The 19,874-nt window shown below is 38.9% G+C and overlaps 3 protein-coding genes and 1 pseudogene across 3 annotated transcripts; 2 read left to right on the plus strand and 2 right to left on the minus strand.

Annotated features, from left to right (window-relative positions):
- Nucleotides 1-5,126: 5,126 nt before the first annotated feature.
- Nucleotides 5,127-5,922, minus strand: LOC135698886 (larval cuticle protein A2B-like). The gene is made up of 2 exons (XM_065219029.1): nt 5,862-5,922; nt 5,127-5,735 (listed from the first exon to the last, which is right to left on the minus strand). Exons 1-2 carry the CDS (start codon nt 5,871-5,873, stop codon nt 5,229-5,231), a joined length of 519 nt encoding a protein of 172 aa, XP_065075101.1. The 5' UTR covers nt 5,874-5,922; the 3' UTR covers nt 5,127-5,228.
- An 8,718-nt stretch (nt 5,923-14,640) lies between these two features.
- On the minus strand, nt 14,641-15,406 carry LOC135698884 (cuticle protein-like). Its single transcript, XM_065219027.1, has 2 exons — nt 15,333-15,406; nt 14,641-15,265 (listed from the first exon to the last, which is right to left on the minus strand). Exons 1-2 carry the CDS (start codon nt 15,342-15,344, stop codon nt 14,657-14,659), a joined length of 621 nt encoding a protein of 206 aa, XP_065075099.1. The 5' UTR covers nt 15,345-15,406; the 3' UTR covers nt 14,641-14,656.
- A 481-nt stretch (nt 15,407-15,887) lies between these two features.
- Nucleotides 15,888-16,691, plus strand: LOC135698885 (larval cuticle protein A2B-like). Its single transcript, XM_065219028.1, has 2 exons — nt 15,888-15,969; nt 16,033-16,691. The coding sequence occupies exons 1-2, from the start codon at nt 15,958-15,960 to the stop codon at nt 16,588-16,590; spliced, it is 570 nt and encodes a 189-aa protein (XP_065075100.1). The 5' UTR covers nt 15,888-15,957; the 3' UTR covers nt 16,591-16,691.
- A 323-nt stretch (nt 16,692-17,014) lies between these two features.
- On the plus strand, nt 17,015-17,763 carry LOC135698882 (larval cuticle protein A2B-like; annotated as a pseudogene).
- The last annotated feature ends 2,111 nt before the right edge of the window (nt 17,764-19,874 follow it).

A 19,874-nucleotide genomic window follows, 5' to 3' on the forward strand; every position in this document is an offset into this window, starting at 1 on the left:
AGCATACAATCTTCGTTCATCAATACTAATGGACTTATCTGAAACTCTTTTAGAATGCTCAAATGTCCAATAAGATCTCCATCGAAGAAATTCATGGACCGTTTGAGCCTTAGAGCACTTTTCACTGCATCCAGTTGAATAAATTGATAAAGAGGAAGGATATTGAGTAAAGCATCTTAGGCTGTAGAGGGAGTACTACGCATTGCTCCAGTTATGGAAATAGTAGCAAGCCTTTGTAGCTTGTTTAGTATGACTTGTGCCGTTTGTTGCTTAATTTTCGGCCACTATATAAGTGTGGCGTAGGTAATCCTGGGTTTAGCTATGGCCGAGTATATCCAGTGTATCATATTTGGCTTCAGACCCCATTTTTTTTTTCCAAACGTTCTTTTGCAGGTCCAAAAAGTCCAGCAGAGTTTACTATCTAAAGTTACTCCTAAAAACTTTACTTCTAAAGACAGTGACAGCTTTACGTCTCCTAGTTTAAGATCAGTGATAGAGGTTTGACGCCTATTAGTAAAAGGTACAATAGTTATTTTTGTAGGATTGACATTCAATCCCTCATCTTTGCACCACGATAGTGTGAATTTTAATGCTTTTTGCATTCTGTCGAAAACAATTTTATCGAATTTTCCACGGACTATAATGACAATGTCATCCGCAAACCCAATTATTTCGAATCCTTGATGCTTTAGTTTTAAAAGAAGGTCATCAACAACTAGATACCACAGAAGGGGGGAAAAACACCTCTTTGAAGACAGCCTTTTACAGCTGTTACTTTCACTACTGAATCTCCTAGATTAGTTGATATTTCTCTTTTGGATAGCATTTGTACAACCCAGTTGATAACGTTTTTATTAAAACCACGATTTCTCATGGCGCTTATCATCGGCGTGAAAGATGCATTATCAAATGCACCTTCAATATCAAGAAACGTTGCTAGTAGAATGTCCTTAGCTGCAAAGGATTTTTCTATTTTATTAATAAGAGTATGAAGAGCTGTTTTTGTTGACTTGCCTGACTGGTAAGCATATTGAGTCTTACATAATGGTTTATTAAGAAGTATTTTCAAGAATTTTTCCATTAATTTCAAAAATATTGACGACAAGCTTATTGGTCTAAATGATTTTGGTGAAGATTTAACTCTTGTGTTCACCTTTGCTATGAATACCACTCGAACTAGTCTCCATTTTTTTTTGGGATGTATCCCAATAAGAAACTAGACTTAAACAATTTAACTAAAACAGGAATTATTATAGATTTACAATTCTGCTGGAACAATTCCATCTGGGCCAAGGGATTTAAAAGAACTAAAAGAATCTATTCTAGAGTTTGTAAATATTCTAACGGAAAAGTTTTCAGCCTCTTCATTTGACATTTCTAGCCCACATAGAGAGACATTTGTTTCCGAAGATCTATCACGTTTACCACGGTCTGAAGATGTGGCATTTTGCATGCAATCATGATTTTGTAGTTGATCATCAGTAGGAAGGGACCCTGGAAAATGGGTTTGCATCATCAGTTACAGAGTTTCATTTGAGTTTTCAGTAAAAATATCCGTCAGTCTTTTTAAGAGTTCCAAGACCGTTAGAATGATCTTTCGAGAGAACTTTTTGAAGTCTTGCAGTTTCAGGAGTGTTTTCTATGTTTTCACACACATGTAAATATAAAATAATGTTCTGCTGAAAATAGCTGAAGCTGCCTTTGCGTGATGAAGGTTTTCTTGTATAAACTTTATGCTTGTTCCAGTCATTTTTGTGAGCTTGATATTTCTTGAAGGGCATATATAACTGCCTTTATTCTACACACTTCGAAAAAGACATGTAAATGTCAGTGCCCTGAGACCGACACATGCAAGCGGCCCTTTTGACATAAGAATCAATTCAATCAAACGCATTTTTCGTCAAGTTGCATATGTTTCAGTTTCAGAACACTTAATTTTACATGCCATGTTTGTTTACGTTCCATGATTTACGTCAAAGCTGAATTACGTCTCGTATATAAATAATAATTTCTAAGTGTGCAGTTTTGGTCGATGTCCAAGACAAGCATCTTTATTCAAGCTCGAATTTGATTAGAAGTATAAGGCGGGCAGCACAGAATTTCCAATATTCTAGATTCACTAGATTCACTGTTAGTGATGCCGCTAGCTTCTGTACCTCGTTGATTTGTTTCACGCATCTCAGCGTCCCCGGAAATTTCGTGAATTCTAGAACTTGTCCTTTTCGCCCTTTTCATTTTTGTCGCCAAGTTGTTCTGAATCCTCGTTAGTTCCTGATTTCCTGGAGGATTTTTTTCTTAGATAGGCAACTCCGAATATATAATCCAGAGTGAAATCGCATTTTTCTAAAGTCTCCATGGAAACAGCATCAACAGTCAAGACAAGTTCAACGTGATACTCTTTAACTATATATGTTTTAAGGATCTTCCAAGCGTTCCGGCCTAGGTATGTCTTTTTCTTAAATTGCAATGAAGCATGCTTCTTCCCATGGCTTTTACAAACGATCATCATATGCCCTGGTCTGAAAAAGAAATTACCAAACTTTGGTTTGGTTCTTTCCTTCCTTTGCTCTGCTAATTTTTCTTAAGGGTAGCAACTAATTGATGTGTTATCAGTTCTACATGACGATAACCATCCGGCAAGATTCCAATCCTGATAGAGTTTAATACCTCGCAATAAGATGCTTTTTTGGAGACATTAGTGGCCTGCTTAGGAGTAGACGATTGTCTAACATCTCCTCTTCTAGCTGTGTCCAGCCTTGACTGTACTGAGGACTTCACTTGAGATACATTTCCTCTTTCAGAATGGACAGCAACCCTTTTCGGTGGATTGGTTTCGCTCGAGTTAGATTCGCTCAGCTCCGCATTTCTATGACGCTTGTTCGGATCAGAATATGGTACTTTAAAAGGCTTCTCAGCCAGTGTGATCGAGTTACTCTAGATAGTATGCGGTCACTGACCCAAAATCGGGTTTTCATGAATAGCATTAAATTTTGAGGATGTTAGCACAATTTTAAATGCGATTTAATGGTGCACTCGACTAGACTAACAACCTACAATAAGTCACTTGAAAAAATATATTCCACAGCCGCAGACAGTAATGAGCAAAGGCGGGCGTACACTTTTTGCCTGCAGATTTGAAGACATACTTCAAATTTCCGCGTACATCGTACGGGTTAGGCAAAAGGTATGCGTTTGACTTTGTACTGTCGCATTAATGGCCCTTCGCTCATTTTCAACTTCTATTCAATTTCCATGCTGCCGTACTCTAACGGAACTATCTACCTACCCTCTTCTAAAGACCATTCTCTAGCTGATAAATTTTCACACTTAACGCTTCATGTTAGATAGCATTTACAACCAACTCCCAAAATATGTTATTGATTTACTTAAAGTAAAAAATCTAAACAAATGTTAAAACCCAAATATCTCAAAATATCAATGCCAGATTTATGAAATATTTTTTTCACAAAAAAAAAGAGTCTGAAGAGAAGTTGTAACAAAAAGATCAAAAATCTGACCAAAAGTTCTTGAAAAATTGGACAAGAAAATTTGGAAATATTCAGGATTCTTAATTCTTGTTTTAAATTTTATTTGAAATTACAAAAAAAAAAATGTTTTGAATGTCTATCCCAGAAAAATATTAATTTTTACTACAACTTTGTCATTAATTTGTAATACATAGGACTTCATTTCGAACAGAAATGCCGTTTTCGTGCTGCAATATTTTGAAAAATTTCGAAAGCGCCAATTTGAAAATTTTACAAGATTAAAAAGGCTGATTTTTAGCAAAAATGTTAATCATTGCCCATAGCAAACTATTAAAAGTGGTGGCCATCGGGTTCAGAAAAAGTGCCAAATACCCTACAATATGGGTATTTTCTGAACGGGAATGACCATATTGAAATCGAAGATGGCAGCTTCCGGTTTCATAAAGAGTGGCAAACACTCACAATATCGGTATTTTCGGAACGGTGTCGACGCGTGGATGCTGAAAATTGATATCCGACGACATTTCGGAATCCAGAAGGGTGGCGATCGGGTTCAGAAAGTGTCAAATATCCTACAATATGGATATTTTCGGTACGGTGACGACGTTTAGATGCCGAAAATCTATGCACGACGCCATTTTGAAGTTGATGGAACTTCGTAGACTTGAGAATGTTTTCAAAAAGTAAAGATATGGGAACTTTATAGATGTTCAAGAAACATTTTCCGCACCTCAGGATTTTTTACCTGCGCCACCTGTAGAGTACGGTGCTGCCAACCAGCATAACCGAGTTGTTGAAGATTTTTAGAAGAAAACACCAGCAAAATAACCAGTTTGTACTAAACGAAGTGACTCCAAATTTGTTTTAGTCAGAGGGTCAGAACTCACCATTGGTGGATACAACATTCAGGTTTTTAGACCAGTTTGGCAAGACACAATTTCGTTACGTTTTCAAGTTTTCTTTAACGTTTTCAGGTCGTTTGTATTATCAATTAACCTTAGTTTTTTTTATTGCCTTCGGCAGGTTCATTCCTGTAATTTAATTTCAGGACTAATGGCGTTCCAAAAGCCATTTTTCCTTATATCAAATACCCATGCAAGCTTACTAATTCCATTTCCGTTTCTTTCCAGGTATGTCCAATTCGCCGTCAATCATTTTTCTAAGGTAAATTTTAACTATCGTAAATCGCTAAGGTGATTTATTGAAAACCACCGACATTCTCTCTTGATTTGGGCTCGTCTAGGAAATCGATCGAATCGATCGAATTTTACGGCCACTTGAGTGCATTTAATAATAACCACACACCAGCTCCGGTAGTGAATCGCTTAAGATCGTTATTATATATTGGAATCGGATGCGAGCAAAGAACGCTATAGCCAACCATGCAGCACATTTATAGTAAGTTAATCAAGCTGTGCAACAAACAAAAAAACGAAACTCGTCACATTCTCGACCGCTTTTGATGGATTATGGTTATTGCCGGTGGTGCGAACAATGTGATCGAAAAACTGGTTCTTCAGTTGGCAACGAAGCGTAAGGTTGAAATGGAAAGGATTTCCCAGTCGCGATCTCACAAGGAAGTTCGTTCCACTCACGGGGAAATTAATAATGCATTGGTGTTTTGCTTCTGTTTGTACATTCTTTGTTTTGGTTTATATCATCTTTTACACGGAGAATAATTTACACACGTTATGTACAGGAAAGCATCAGGTAAAGTGGTGACAGTTGTTTTCGATTGACTTAGTGATGGTAGGCATAGGCTCCGAAGGCTGGCTGGTGGGCCACGACGGTCTTGGTCAGGGCTGGGGCAGCATAGATGGCTGGCTGAGCGATGTACTTGGTGACCGGGGCGGCGTAGGCAACCGGGGCGGCAGCGATGACCTTGGTGACTGGAGCAACAGTCTTGACGGCAAGTGGCTCACGGTGGACGACGGCGTTGAATCCATGAACGGGGTCGGCAGTGTATTCGACAGTGCGCTTGAAACCATCGGCATCAACAAGGGAGTAGGATCCCTGGACGACATCTCCTTGACGGGATTCCTGCTGGGACTTGTGGTCACCGGTCAGGCCATCGGAGACTCCGTAGCTGAAGGAGTACTGTGGGTTTGGGTCATACTCATCGGACACGATGGTCTTGTGCAGAACGGGAGCAGCTGGACCATGGGCATAGGCCAGAGGAGCCGAGTAGGCAACTGGAGCGATGACTCCGGCACTGGCAACGGCCACCAGGGCGCAGAACGTCAGGAACTAGAGGAAGAACACACAGAAAAACAAATTAATTCCCAAATCACACTTCACCATTCTAGAATCGGTTCCAGAATTGCTGATTTTCACACTCGAACGATCCTTCCTCACACACAGCAGAACACGCACCTTGAATGCCATTTTTGGTTGGTAAAAGGGGTAGTTGTTCACAACACTAGTCAATCGATTGAACTGTGTCCTAATCAAACGATTTCGGTCAATTTATACCGAGTGGATTGACGGTGGTCTGCGCCAAATTTTCGACGCCTCGCAAAGTTTTCCGGTTTAGTGCTGCTTCCCCGTCCCCTGTTTGTTCTTGAACCGCACGCGACGAAGTCAGCCGAGTTCAAATCCGTGTAAGGGCGTCAGCACCGGTGGCGGTAGCTTAGACGCAGCCTATCTCGACCGAAAGCTGTTAAAATCTTTAATTTTTTTTTGCTCGCCTTTTGTGACTGCTCACGGTGCCAGTTTTATATATTACAATAATCACTCACTTCATTCGGTGTTTTCGGGTGGCTGAAGAACGCGTGCATGGAGAAACTAGTCCAAGCCGTGCCGATCGCTTGATGCTCGAGTGAGTCTTTGGCGGGAAGCTGGAACGTCGTGCGAGCACCTATTTGGAGGAGATTGACACTGGTAGCTATTCATAGTAACACCGACAAGAAGCAGTCAGTTTTTGTGTGTTTTCAAACTCGGTAGTAGGTAGACAACAGGCAGGCAGCAGATCAGATGACCCGGCCTGACACTGATGGATTATGATGAAATAGACTGGCAATGCACTTGAGCAGCGAATGAGCGAGCGCGCGCGCGCGTGCTTCAGCCTACGATGGACCGTATCATGTTTTAGGGGGCTTGACTGACAAATTAGAATTGTGAATGAGATGTTTTGGGAGGGCGTTGTTTGGATGGTGTTATTCCCTTGTTTGCTTGCTTGCTTGCTTGCATTCTCAATCACTGTGTTTGTATGCTTCCGTGATGTTTGTTTTGATTCGATGAGCGTGTTTTTACGCGAGCTACTTGACGAAAATTTATGAAGTTGTAAATTCTTGATCATGTTAATGGCCAAGTATTCAGCTTGTGAAATTTTGATATACTTCTTCATGGCTGTTGCAAATTACTTCCAGACTATCTACCAATAAGTGGATGCCAAATTTGCAGATATGTCTGCATTTTGAAGACAGATGAAATTCTTTGACGACATTTTTTCCGGCAAAAATTTTGAAGCCATTTCATGATCTGTATAGATTTTGTAAGACATGTAAGTCATTCCAGCTCAAGTGGGTACAGAATTTAAAAAAAGTTGTGGTCGATGTCACCGATTTGAGCCAAACTTGGCCAAACCGCTTATTTTGGCATTCTGAACAAACACCTTTTTTGATTTTGCTTATAAGTGCCTAGATCCTTCAGGGCTACCACCCTAGATTTTCAATATTTTTACAAATTTCAACTTTCACAAGAGATTACTCCACAACCCAATAAGCTATTCGTGATCTTAGAACGTCAATTTGAAGGTTTTTTTAAAGCTTATTTGGTTGTGGAGTAATCTCTTCTGAAAGTTGAGTCTCTTTACAGAATTCTGTTGATAAAAAGTAGAAGGGTCTGTGCCTAGGGGCACGAACGGATGCTTGACGTAGGACACCACCAGTGCAAGTCGATGCCGACCGGATGACGGTTGCCTAGTCAAGCTTCCTATTGCGCAAAGCCTTTCTTCCGGTCGATGTGGGTGCTTTCATCGTCGTCTCAGTGATGCCACATATACAGATTTATCTGTAATGATACAGATTTTTCTCATCATTTTGATGCAGATATCTGTATGTACAGATTACAGATTTTTTTTAAATATACAGATTTTACAGATCTTTCAAATATTTGGAAAGTATGTTTGACTCTGGATTGTATTTATTAATATCCATAAATAATTTTTCTTCCTTTTGAGTAGGTACGAGCACCTAACCAAATACCATTTTTTCACTTTTTATTTTATTATATTCGATTATTTTGAATGGACTTCTGATGCTCAGATGTTCTGATTTCTGATTTCGGTAAACAAGCAATTTTACAACCCACAAGCTGATTGATTACAGTTTGTGAGTCGAACAGTCAATTGGATATTTTGACATTTGACTAGCGTAATATCAGAATATTCTATGCAAAATATCCTAAATATCCAAATTAAAGTTATGTGTTGTGACAAAATACAATAAAGCTGATAAAAAATATTTACACAATTGCAAATAGAGAAATACAGATGAAGCCATCCCAAAGTTTTTCACAAAAACATACTGATTACACTTAGGTATATCGGTTCGAGCAACAGCTAGTGAATTCAAAACCCGTTGAATCTCCATCCAAATGATTAGATAAAGTTGAAATTTGGTTTGATTAGAAAATTTGAGAAAATTTAACATCGAGAATATCCTTTTACAACTATTTCATAAAATTTCAATGCTTATTTTGCATTTTCTAAAATTGTAGAGTAAAAAAACACAAATGACCTGACAAATATTTTAGTAATCGCGGACATAAAATATTCAAATTTAACGAAAATCTGATTGTTTCAGGTTTGTCTCTCATTACTAAGACGTGATTTTTTTGTATTTTTAAGACTTTTAAAAAAGATACAAATCGCTCTAAGAAATCAAGATTCAGGATTTCGAGGTCTTTTGAATAGATTAATTCTTTAGATAGCAAACTTAAGTCATTATTCAAGATTATAAACTATGAACAAACTATTTCTGAACTTCAAATGAACTCAAAGTATATCTACGACGATCCGCAATAAGACCATACTGTAGAATAAATATATATTATTTTACAGATTGTTGTCAGCGAGAAACAGATTAAAAAGATTTATACGGTGAAAATACAGATTGAAATTGGAAATAATGTGGCAACACTGCGTCGTCTTCGTATTGGTGCGATGCGTGCTGTTTCACTCATACGTCGTGTCCGTCACTTATCCGTCCGTTGCTCGAAAGCAAATGACGAAGAAAACGATTTGGCAAGTGTTTTTATTATCGCTGCTTTTCTCCTCCCTTTCTTCCATTGGTGAAATGGTGAGCGATCAACCGAGCACTCATGCGCAATGTGTGGTTTGTTCGATTTGCGCTCTATCGTTGCGTCCGTGTTTGGAATTTTTCGTTACACGCCTGAATTTTTATTTTTTTTATGGACCCGCAGTATAGAAATTAAAGACGCAGTCCTACGTCAAAAAAAATGGTGGCAAATTAATGTAAATGAATGTACGAAATGAATGTAAACGATTTTCCATGCCTGGCAACAGTACACAACATACCAAATATGAGATAATTTTTCAAAAATACCTGAAAATCGATAACAAATCAAGATCCAAATGGCCGAATTTTTGCAAAAATGTAAATGATTGCCCATAACACACAATTATGCAAAGTTTTATGCAATTCGGATAAAGTTTCTGTTTGAGATCAAGAGAACATTGCACTCCAAACCTTGTGTTCTCAATCCCTACCCTGCCATCCATTTGTTACAATTTGTTACCCCTAACCTCGAGATAGCCGCGAGTAATCGGAGTAGTAAAAACGTTTGTTTTAGGTAATTTTGTTATCTAAACAATGAGTTTCGGCTCCGCAAAGCTACAGCAAATGAGCCTGGAAAAATAAACGCATTATTATGAAAAAATTAAATTTTAATTTTGATTAATGATATGAAAATCATTTTTTTATAATAATACTTGATAAACCTCGACGATCGGAATGAACACTGTAATTTCCTTCACCCTAAAAATTGCGAAAGTTTGCATTCTACTCCAACGGTTTCAGTGAGAATATCGTACCAATATAATTCAGAATGCAGAAAAATATTTGTTCAACCTGAAACCTTGGAAAATATCCAGAGGACTTTATTAAAATCAACGATCAGCTGGTGACCTTTCGAATAACGCCTGATCAATTTGTCGCCTTGAAAAGGTATCTGAGATACGACATTAGATTTTTCAAACAGTTGCAGATCTTCAGAATAATACTTGATCTACCTGAAATCTTGAAAAATATTTAAAGGACTTTAATTTTTTTTTTCCTCAATTTGCTTTCTGTCGATCTTGTTTTCCTTGCTGACCACCAATGCTACCGACGTCAGGGAGGCAGCTCCCACTCCTGGACCCTACATATCGACCCATCAACTCATGAACCGGGGACCAACGGCTTTACTTCCCTTCCGACGGAAGGCGTGAACAGAGATGTCATGTCTCAGAATATCCCGGTGGCGCCGACTGGGATTGAACCCAGGCCTGCTGGGGTGAGAGGTAATCACGCTTACCACTACACCACCGGTGCCGCGTAGAGGACTTTAATTTCTTTAAATTATGCGAAGATTCCTCTACTTTCACAAAGTTACTTGAACTTTAACTCAAACGAAGTTCTCTGAATCTCTTTAAATGGTTGTAGGAAAAACCATCGAATGACAAAAGGTCGAAAGGACAAAAGGTCTAAAAGACAAAAGGACGAAGGTACAGAAGTTGGAATGCACAAACAGTTCAATAGAAAAATGATGACAATGGGGGCCAAAGGTCGAATGGTTGAATGATCCAACGAGACACAAAACGGTCGAATGAAAAAAGTTCGAATGGGCAAAAGGTCGAATGGACGAAATGTCGAATGGACGAATGGTTGATTGGTCGAATTAAAAAAAAAAAGTTCTAAAGGACAAAAGGTCGAATAGACAAAAGTTCGATTGAACGAAAGGACCAACGGACAAAAAGGTCGAATGGATAAAAGGTCGACAAAAGTTCGAATGATCCTAAGAGGTACAAAACGGTCAAACCGACAAAAGTTAGAATAATTAGAAGGGATCATTAGGTCGAATGGACAAAAGGTCGAATAGACAAGAGGTCTAATGAACAAAGGGTCGAATGATCCAAACAGGGACAAAATGGTCGAAAGGCACGATTTTGATGATTTGTAATTTAATATTCAACGTAAGATTTAAGACTGGCACCTGTTGTCTCTCTTTGAATCATTCGGCGTTTTTTCCCCCATTCAACCGTTTGTCCCACTTCTCATCATTGAGTCTTTTGATTATTCAACCGTTTGTCACCCTTCTCATCATTCAACCTTTTGCCTCTCTTTGAATCATTCGAACTTTTGTCCATTCGAACTTTTGTACCTTATACCTTTTATTTTTTGACGTTGTTCCTGAACTTCTATGTAGTTTTGTGAAGTGCCCTTCGAAATTTTATGAGGCTCAAATTGAAAAACTAACAAGGTTGCTGAAGTTCTACGCAGTTCACTAAATTTTTATGAATTTCCTTAAATTTCTAAAAAAAAAAATCTGAAGTTCTACGAACTTTCTTGAAGATCTAAAACGTTCCCTCAACATTTTCGAAGCTCCTTGAAATTAAATGATGTTCCTTTACATTCTGTTTGGTATTTCATTCAGTTTTATAAATTAAAAAAAAAAATAATAAACGCAATCCCCCCTCTCGCTCCCCTTCCTCTCATCCAGGGATCAGATTCCAGGGATTTTCTGCGAGTAAAACACATTCTGTTGCGAGACAGCACTTTCATTTCCAAAGAGACGTGAAAGAGCATCTTAAATCGTGCAGCTCATTTTATTCTTTTTGTGTTGGAGAGCTGCCGCTCCAACGGTGATAAGTCTCTTCTCTCGCTCTCTCTCTTTTTTCTCCAAAAATGTGCTTTTTCTATAGCTGTAGCGCTGAATGATACACACTTAGATTATTTCACCGAAATCTGTGAAATTTTATCGAAATCTCAACAGCTGAACGTTCAGTAAGCAGTTCGGTGATTTTTAACAGATTTCCTGTAATTTTTCACCAAATATCTGTGAAAAATTACAGGAAATCTGTGAGAAATCACCGAACGTTCAGCTGTTAAGATTTTGGTAAATTTTCACAGGTTTCGGTAAAATAATCTAGGTGTGTAGAACACGTGTTTGCTTTTATGCGCCTTTTACATTAACATTCCAAACATGGACCCCGTAATCTCAGCGGCAGTAGTTCGATTCCAGTCTGGTCCGTTTTATTTTATAATTATTATATTTCATAAGGCAAATTAATGAAATTCATACCAACTTTTTCTGGCTAAAAAGCTAATGGCAATCTTATGAATATCGCTGTGTATCGTGGTGTATTAATCAACATTTATGGACCTAGGGTTCTTAATCAGTTAAAGTAAGTTTGGTTGCTTAAATTTACAAATTGGTTGGATCTAAAATATTATATTGGAAAAAAATGGTGCATTTTTTCAAAGAGAGTAACATTGCAAGTTTTATAGAGGTTTTAAAGCATTGTACAAGTCTAAATCATGGTCTACAGAACCCTAATAAAACTAAAATTGTTACAGTCTCTAATATTTATATATATATTTATATAACGATAAAATTAAATTATTCGAATAGGCCTCAATGCTACTTCGTTGTATGGCACCCGTTTCCGTTCTATGTGCTAAATACTATAAAAGCAAAACTTTTTGACTAATCTTTTCGCAAAAACTTCTTTGATCAAAAGATAAGTTACGATTGATAAATAGCCTAGCCTAGTTTAAAGATCGATAATTGAAAATTTAGTAGATTGTTTTGTATGCAACACAACAATGGATTAAGGATCGCTTCAATTTTATATCCCACACGGACCCAAAATAGCTTCTTTACAACAATTAAAAGAATTTTACACATCGAACTTATCAAAAAACTGCGTTAGGGAAAGCAGCAAATTTGATATTTTTCAATCATTCCTCTAAACCATGTCTCCTCCGAGTGAATAGAGCAACTCCCGTCATAACACTGTGCACTATTCGATTGTGTAATACGCAATTGTGCAGTCCAACTACCGTTCCGATTCAAATTTCGGACGATTCAAATTTCGGACACTTTCATTTTTAATTAAATATTACATCCAGTTAGAAACAAAGTAATAATGTTAGATGATCGTGGAGGGCACTAGTCAAAAAAATTTAAAATTTACAAGACATGTGGATCATATTCGACCGAGATAATCAACTTTTAAAAGTGTCCGAAATTCGAGTTTAAGTGTCCGAAATTTGAATCGGCACGGTACTTTCACTTAGGCATGAAATTTCTCTCTCCTTTGTCTCTTTCTCCTTCCAAATATAAGAAACGCGCTCCCGTATTTGAAAGTGGCACCAGTTTTTTAGCACCGCCCTGAATTTTTAGACCATCCCTGCATCTTATCCTTGGTCACAAATTTGAAAGGTGAAGACACGTGAAGACATTTCATCCATCTTGTTGAAGATTTTTTTACTAAATATACCTGGCATTATCCTTGGTTGAGTATTGCCATAGATCAGTACACGGTCCCTAACCTTATTTTTTGCTCACTATCATTTTGCTTCTGAGTAAAAAAGATGGCAACGAATGGGAGCCAAAGCAAATAACCCAAAACTGTCAAAATTTACGGGTGAGAGAATTGTGCGGCAAATCTTAGTGGATTTTTCTATAGTTGATAATAGAGAGCTTTACAAGAATGCATCTATCCTAAGAAAGACACAGCTCATTTGGATCTTTGTGCTTCAAAAAATAGCAATTTGAAAAATGGTAGCCAAATAAGAGTTGTTTATTAAAAGTACTCAAGCTTAAAATTGTGCCAAAAAACCTTGAATATTTGATCCACCAGTTAAAATTATAGCAATTTAAAGTTTTTTAGTTTGTCAAAAAAAAATAGAAAGTTGGGAGGAAATACTGTCTATATGTATAAGAATGAATTTCTGTCTGTCTGACTGACCCTTATAAACTTAGAAACTATTGAACCGATCGGCGTGAAAATTTGAAAGCAGGGGTTTTTTGGGACCGGAAAAGGTTCTTATTGGGGTTCAAGGCTCCCATACAAATGAAACAGAAAAATATAGCATGCTTTTTTGAATCGGCGCATAAACTCAAGCTTATATTGAATCCCGAGCAAGACCGGGCAGACTCAGCTAGTATAATATAAACATTAAGCTTTAGTGCGATAATTTATTAGCTAGAGAAAATTTTGAAGAGGATAAATTGATAGTTCCGCTAGAGTATGGCAGAGTGAAAGTTGAACAGAAGTTGGAATTGAGCGAAGGGCCATTAATGCGACAGTACTAATCATAACCCTAGCCCTACCTAGTTCATACATTAAGGTATTTCCTCAAATCCACAGGCAAAAGACGGCATTTGACTTGCTCATATACTGTCTGCGGCTGTGGAATAGTTCTAGCGACTGAGGAAATGCCTCAATTCCCCTAGTACATCATTGTATGAGCAGGGTAAAGGAGTTTGCGTTTGATTAGTACTGTCACATTAATGGCCCTTCACTCAATTTCATCTTCTGTTCAATTTTCACTATGCCATACTCTAGCGGAACTATCAATTTATGCTCTTCAGAATTTTCTCTAGCTAATAAATTACCGCTCTAAAGCTTTATGTTGATATTAATATAGTATTTCGTCCCAACTCTGAAAATCTTAACCTTCATTTATGAAGTAACAAAATCACTTTGAATTAAAAAAAAATAAATTCGTTGATTACTTCATTATATCCAGTACTATACGTTAAGGCGTTTTTGCGAGGTGGTGCCTAACTAAAGTAAGAATTGCTACTATTCCGTCAGTTCTCAACGGATTTTAATAAAACAACTTGCAATTGATTTATGCTACCAGGGTTGATGACGGCTTCGGCAATACTTTCTACTATTACATCCTGAATTCCAGTATTTTTGGATGCTTTTTCGTCTACTCAGAATTTAAATCATCATAGATTAGAACCAGTTTTCGGTTTATGACTTAATTGCAGTAGCAACAGATGGGACGGATTACATATATTGGATTTGTTTCTCAAAATGATTAAAGCCATTCATTTGCGTGAAAAAATAATTTTGTATTATTGTTTTCATTGCTCAGGTCGTAATAAATTAAGTAGCATAACAATCAGTCGATAACAGTTTCAGTCGTTCAATGGTGATACAGAGCTGGGGCAGCGTAGCTGGTGGCGTAGGCTGGCTGATGGGACACGATGGTCTTGGCGGCCAGAGGAGCCGAGTAGCTGGCATAGGCTGGCTGCGAGACGATGGTCTTGGTGGCCAATGGGGCGGCATAGGAGATGGTCTTGGCTACTGGGGCAGCATAGGTGGCATAGGCTGGCTGAGCAATAACGGCCTTGGTGGCAATTTGGCTAAGTGGTTCACGACGGACAGCAGCGTTGAATCCGTGGATCGGATCAGCAGTGTAGTCAACAGTGCGCTTGTAACCATCAGCATCAACTAGAGAGTAGGATCCCTGGACGACATCTCCGTTGCGGGACTCCTGCTGGGACTTCTGGTCACCGGTCAGGGCATCGGAGATTCCATAGCTGAAGGAGTACTGTGGGTTCGGGTCGTACTCATCGGCAACAACGGTCTTGGCCACTGGAGCGGCGTAAGCCAATTGAGCTGGGGCGGCATAGGAGATGGTCTTGGCCACTGGAGCGGCGTAGGACAGTGCTGGAGCGGCAGCGTAGGACAGAGCTGGGCCCGAGATGACTCCGGCACGGGCAACGGCCACCAGGGCGAGGAAGGCTACAAACTGTAAAGCAAATTTAAAGTTATAATCAACGCTAATCGAAAAATTCGGATCGATTTCCTCTACACACCTTGAATGCCATGACTGTAGGACAGAAGTAGGTGTTCACTAGAAAATGAAACTGAGCGAAGTGTATCCAAACGGAACCGAATCAAGCATTATATACCAACATACTTATCCTGGCTTCAACCGAATTTTTGATATCGCAATTCAATCCTCGAAAAAAAGAGGGGAGTCCGGTTGTTGTCTCACACTTCCATCCTTTTCGCCAACCCATGCACGGTATGGAATTAATTGACTGATAAAATTATTATATCGATATTCTTGACTTACATTCTGCGTATATTGCAGATCAAATCGAAATATTACATCATAAAAATTGGAGTTATTCTATGTGGTTCACTGACCACCACCATTATCGAATTGAACGGGTTCATTTTCAACGACGAGAGTTGTTTTTGCCTCAGCAAATTTTCGCACGTGCTTTCTGCACAAGAAGGATAAATGCGGAAAGCGAATGAATGAACTGCGAGAGGCGGAGTGGGAAGTTGGTCGTCGTCGTGGTCGTTGTCGTGGATTTAACGCCTTCGTTAGGACAAATTAAATCAGTATAAAACGAACAAATTGTTTTTGATTAGGCACAGTTCGATTAGTTCTATTGCTTAGATAGTACCAGCAGTATTCATTCCCAAAAAATGGCATTCAAGGTTTGTCTTGGTAACAGCGCCGATTTACACTTTTGTATGCTAATACAATATTTAAATTTTCAGTTTGTAGCCTTCCTCGCCCTGGTGGCCGTTGCCCGTGCCGGAGTCATCTCGAGCCCTCTGACGACCTACGCTGCTGCTCCAACTCTGTCCTATGCCAGTCCCATTGTCAAGACCGTCGTGGCCGATGAGTATGACCCGAACCCACAGTACTCCTTCAGCTATGGAGTTTCCGATGCTCTGACCGGTGACCAGAAGTCCCAGCAGGAGTCCCGCAACGGAGATGTCGTCCAGGGATCCTACTCGCTGGTTGATGCTGATGGTTACAAGCGTATTGTTGACTACACTGCTGATCCAATCCACGGATTCAACGCTGTTGTCCGTCGTGAGCCACTTGGCCAAATCGCTACCAAGGCCGTTATTGCCCAGCCAGCCTATGCCTCTTATGCTGCTCCAGTTACCAAGACCATCTCCTATGCTGCTCCAGTAGCTTATGCCACCCCATTGGCCACCAAGACCATTATCTCACAGCCAGCCTATGCCAGCTACTCGGCTCCTCTGGCCACCAAGACCATCTTGTCCCACCAGCAAGCCTACGCCGCTCCAGCTTATTACCATTAATTTAGTCTAAGCGTTCTTAATTTATTGTTGATAAAATGAGACCTGCCTAATTTATTGCAAATAGAATACTGAATAGATGGACAATCATCACCGAAACATAATTCTTTTATTTTTGAACTCTGATCGTCAATAGTTTTGGCTGCTGAACAACCGGATTCCTCATTGCCCGATCATGTTGGTGTAGGTCAGTAATCCATATTGATATTTATGAATTTTGGATCTACCTCTCTTTCACACTCCTAAAATTGTCACCAACTGCACATCGAGTAGCTCGTTTAAACCACAAAGAAAGGATACAAGAACACGGGAAATAAGAACAAAATCTCGTTCGATTGCATGAAACCCGTTGCATTCGAGGTCGTTGAAAATTGGTTCACCAAAATTAACTCGCGTATAAATTGCAGTCCGTTTTTCCGACTCTGCACAGTTCGATCAGTTTCATTGCTCAATAAACAATCACTCCCTGGTAAAAAATGGCCTTCAAGGTTTGTACTCGTCATCGGTTAAATTGGATGTTGTTAAATTAGTGCTAAAACTATTGAAATTTGTTTTGCAGTTTGTGACCTTCCTCGCCCTGGTGGCCGTCGCCCGTGCCGGAGTCATCTCGGGCCCAGCTCTGACCAGCTACGCCACCCCAGCTCATCTGGCCTACTCGGCTCCAATTGCCAAGACTGTCTCCTATGCTGCTCCAGCTCCTCTGGCCTACGCCGCTCCAGTCGCCAAGACTGTCGTTGCTGACGCATATGACCCACATCCAGAATACTCTTACAGCTACGGAATCTCTGATGCCCACACCGGAGATCAGAAGGAACAGCACGAATCCCGCAGCGGAGATGTCGTTCAGGGATTCTACTCTCTGGTCGATGCTGATGGTTTCAAGCGCACCGTTGACTACACCGCTGATCCAATCCACGGATTCAACGCCGTCGTCCGTCGTGAGCCACTTGCCGTCAAGGCCGTCGCTACCAAGGCCGTTATTGCTCAGCCAGCCTATACCAGCTATACCGCCCCAGTAGCCAAGACCATCTCCTATGCCGCCCCATTGGCCACCAAGACCATTGTCTCGCAACCAGCCTACGCCAGCTACTCGGCTCCTCTGGCCACCAAGACCATCGTGTCTCATCAGCCAGCCTATGCCACCAGCTACGCCGCCCAGCCCTGTATCATCATTAAGCGAACTGAAACTGTTATCGACTGTTTGTCGACTGTGCGTGTTTTGATTATGTGTTATGAATAAATGTAAACATAATTACAAATGAAATAGTTGTCTTTATTGATGTTTGATTGATTCGAGCGTTTTTCTCAAACAGAAATGAGGCGGTTGATATTCAATGGTTATACGTTGTGAAAAATGTTATTTCATGGTCAGTGGTCAGTTTTTACGGATTTATCCGTACATCTACACCATAAAATTCTACGGATTTTCAAGATTGCAATGTTTTTTTTTTAAATATGCCGGATTTTGAAAAAAATTACCCACCCCCCACTTATCATTTTTTAAAATAAAAACTTACCAAGGACTGCTTTTGAAAATAGTCATTAAATTTAGCAATAATTAACGCAGTGGAATCAGAATTACTTATCTACAAATCGTACTTCATGAAAAGTTTAGTCCCATACTTGTTTAATGTGTAATTGGGTTCTTTAATATTGAAAAACTTCTCGGTTTTTATACATCATCTGAAACAGCTTCATTTTCTGATCTCAGCGTTATTTTTTTTTTCGAACCTATAGACTTTCATCTCGATTTTCAAATCAATATTTAATGCACAGTATTAACAACAATCAATACTAAACTAACTATTTTAAATTCGCACACTACACACTCAGCTACGTTTGGCTTGTTCGGTAATTTTTGACCGAAAATAATCGGTAAACGAAAACTATACAGATTTTTCGGTAAATCATAAAAAAAATTACCAATATTCGGTAAAGTTTTACCGAAATAACGGTGGTCTGATTTTTTAAGTGACGAACTCTGTAAAAAAAATTACAGTACGAACTGTAAAATGAGATAATCGCCGAGTTCGGTAAAAAAATCACCGAACAAACCGTAAAACATAAATCAGATTACCGAACTTTCGGTTTGTACAAACTGTCAAACCGTGAAGAAACTGTATTTATAAGTGAACCGTGCTTTGAGGATAAACTAACTTAAAGTGCTGATGAATGGAACCAGGTACAGTATTATAAACAGAAGTATTATACAACAAACATTTAACAATTACTATTTTATAGACCGAAGAAATTTTTACCATCCAAAATACAATGTCACCCGTTCTATTTGTCAGAAGACCATTCTTGGAGGGCACAAACGATCGCCCCATATGCTGGGTATCTCCTGCTCGCTATTTTCATCCAGCCATTATCCGTTTTCAAATATTGCACCAAACCCCCCTGACAAAATTTTCTCAATAAAAACAATCAAATAACTATTATTGTTAAAAGATAATTCAATACAAATGAATCGAAAAAAGTAGTATAATTTAAAAAAAATATTTCGTTCTCGTTTTACGGAAGTTCGGTAATAGCTACCGAATTGTTCTGTAGAAAATCACCGAATTGTTCGGTCATTTTGACAAAATAATCCAAAAATCTGTTTACCGATCGTTCGGTAGTTATTTCGTTTACCGAACGGATTACCGAACGTTCAGCTGTTGAAAGTTCGGTAAAAATTACCGAATACGGTAATAATTTCTAAGTGTGTACTTGACTAGCCTATTGGTCCCAAGCAAATCGATTAACGTATCCCATTCTAGTCGAAATTCTAGTACTACACTATGTTTGTTTTGATTCGCTATGAAAGTTTGACAGATAAAATGAGGGGTTGGTGGATTTTCCTATGTTTCGAGGGGTGCATCGATTAGCTTGGCACCGAAGAGAGTACCTGAGCTGAGCCAAAAGGTTGAGCTCGTTTCTTCGGGACCTTCGAGGGGCGCTAACATCGTAATTTTTACTAATGTAATCGCACTTATTCAAAATAGTTTCAGTGTACCAAAATTTGTGAAATTTTTGAATTCGGTTCCATTTGACATGCAGATTACGAATATGCATTTACTTCAAAACCCTGAAAGCATCCAATTGACCAAATGGGCTACAAATGTGATATCACTCATATGCGTGTGTTAGTGAGATGATATTTTTTTTTTTGTTAGCTGTAAGAACTGTCATTTGAAAGTAAAAATAAACAACCAAACGAAATCAAACCCTACGCTTGCACGGTAAGAATCAAATACCCTTTTATGAATAAAAGTTTGTCCATTTTCAATGAAAGTGGCTGTACT

The sequence above is a fragment of the Ochlerotatus camptorhynchus genome, unplaced genomic scaffold (genome assembly GCF_037179485.1).
Source record: "Ochlerotatus camptorhynchus isolate MF236.1 unplaced genomic scaffold, CSIRO-AGI_Acam_v1.1 ptg000097l, whole genome shotgun sequence".
Classification (NCBI taxonomy): Eukaryota; Metazoa; Arthropoda; class Insecta; order Diptera; family Culicidae; genus Ochlerotatus; species Ochlerotatus camptorhynchus.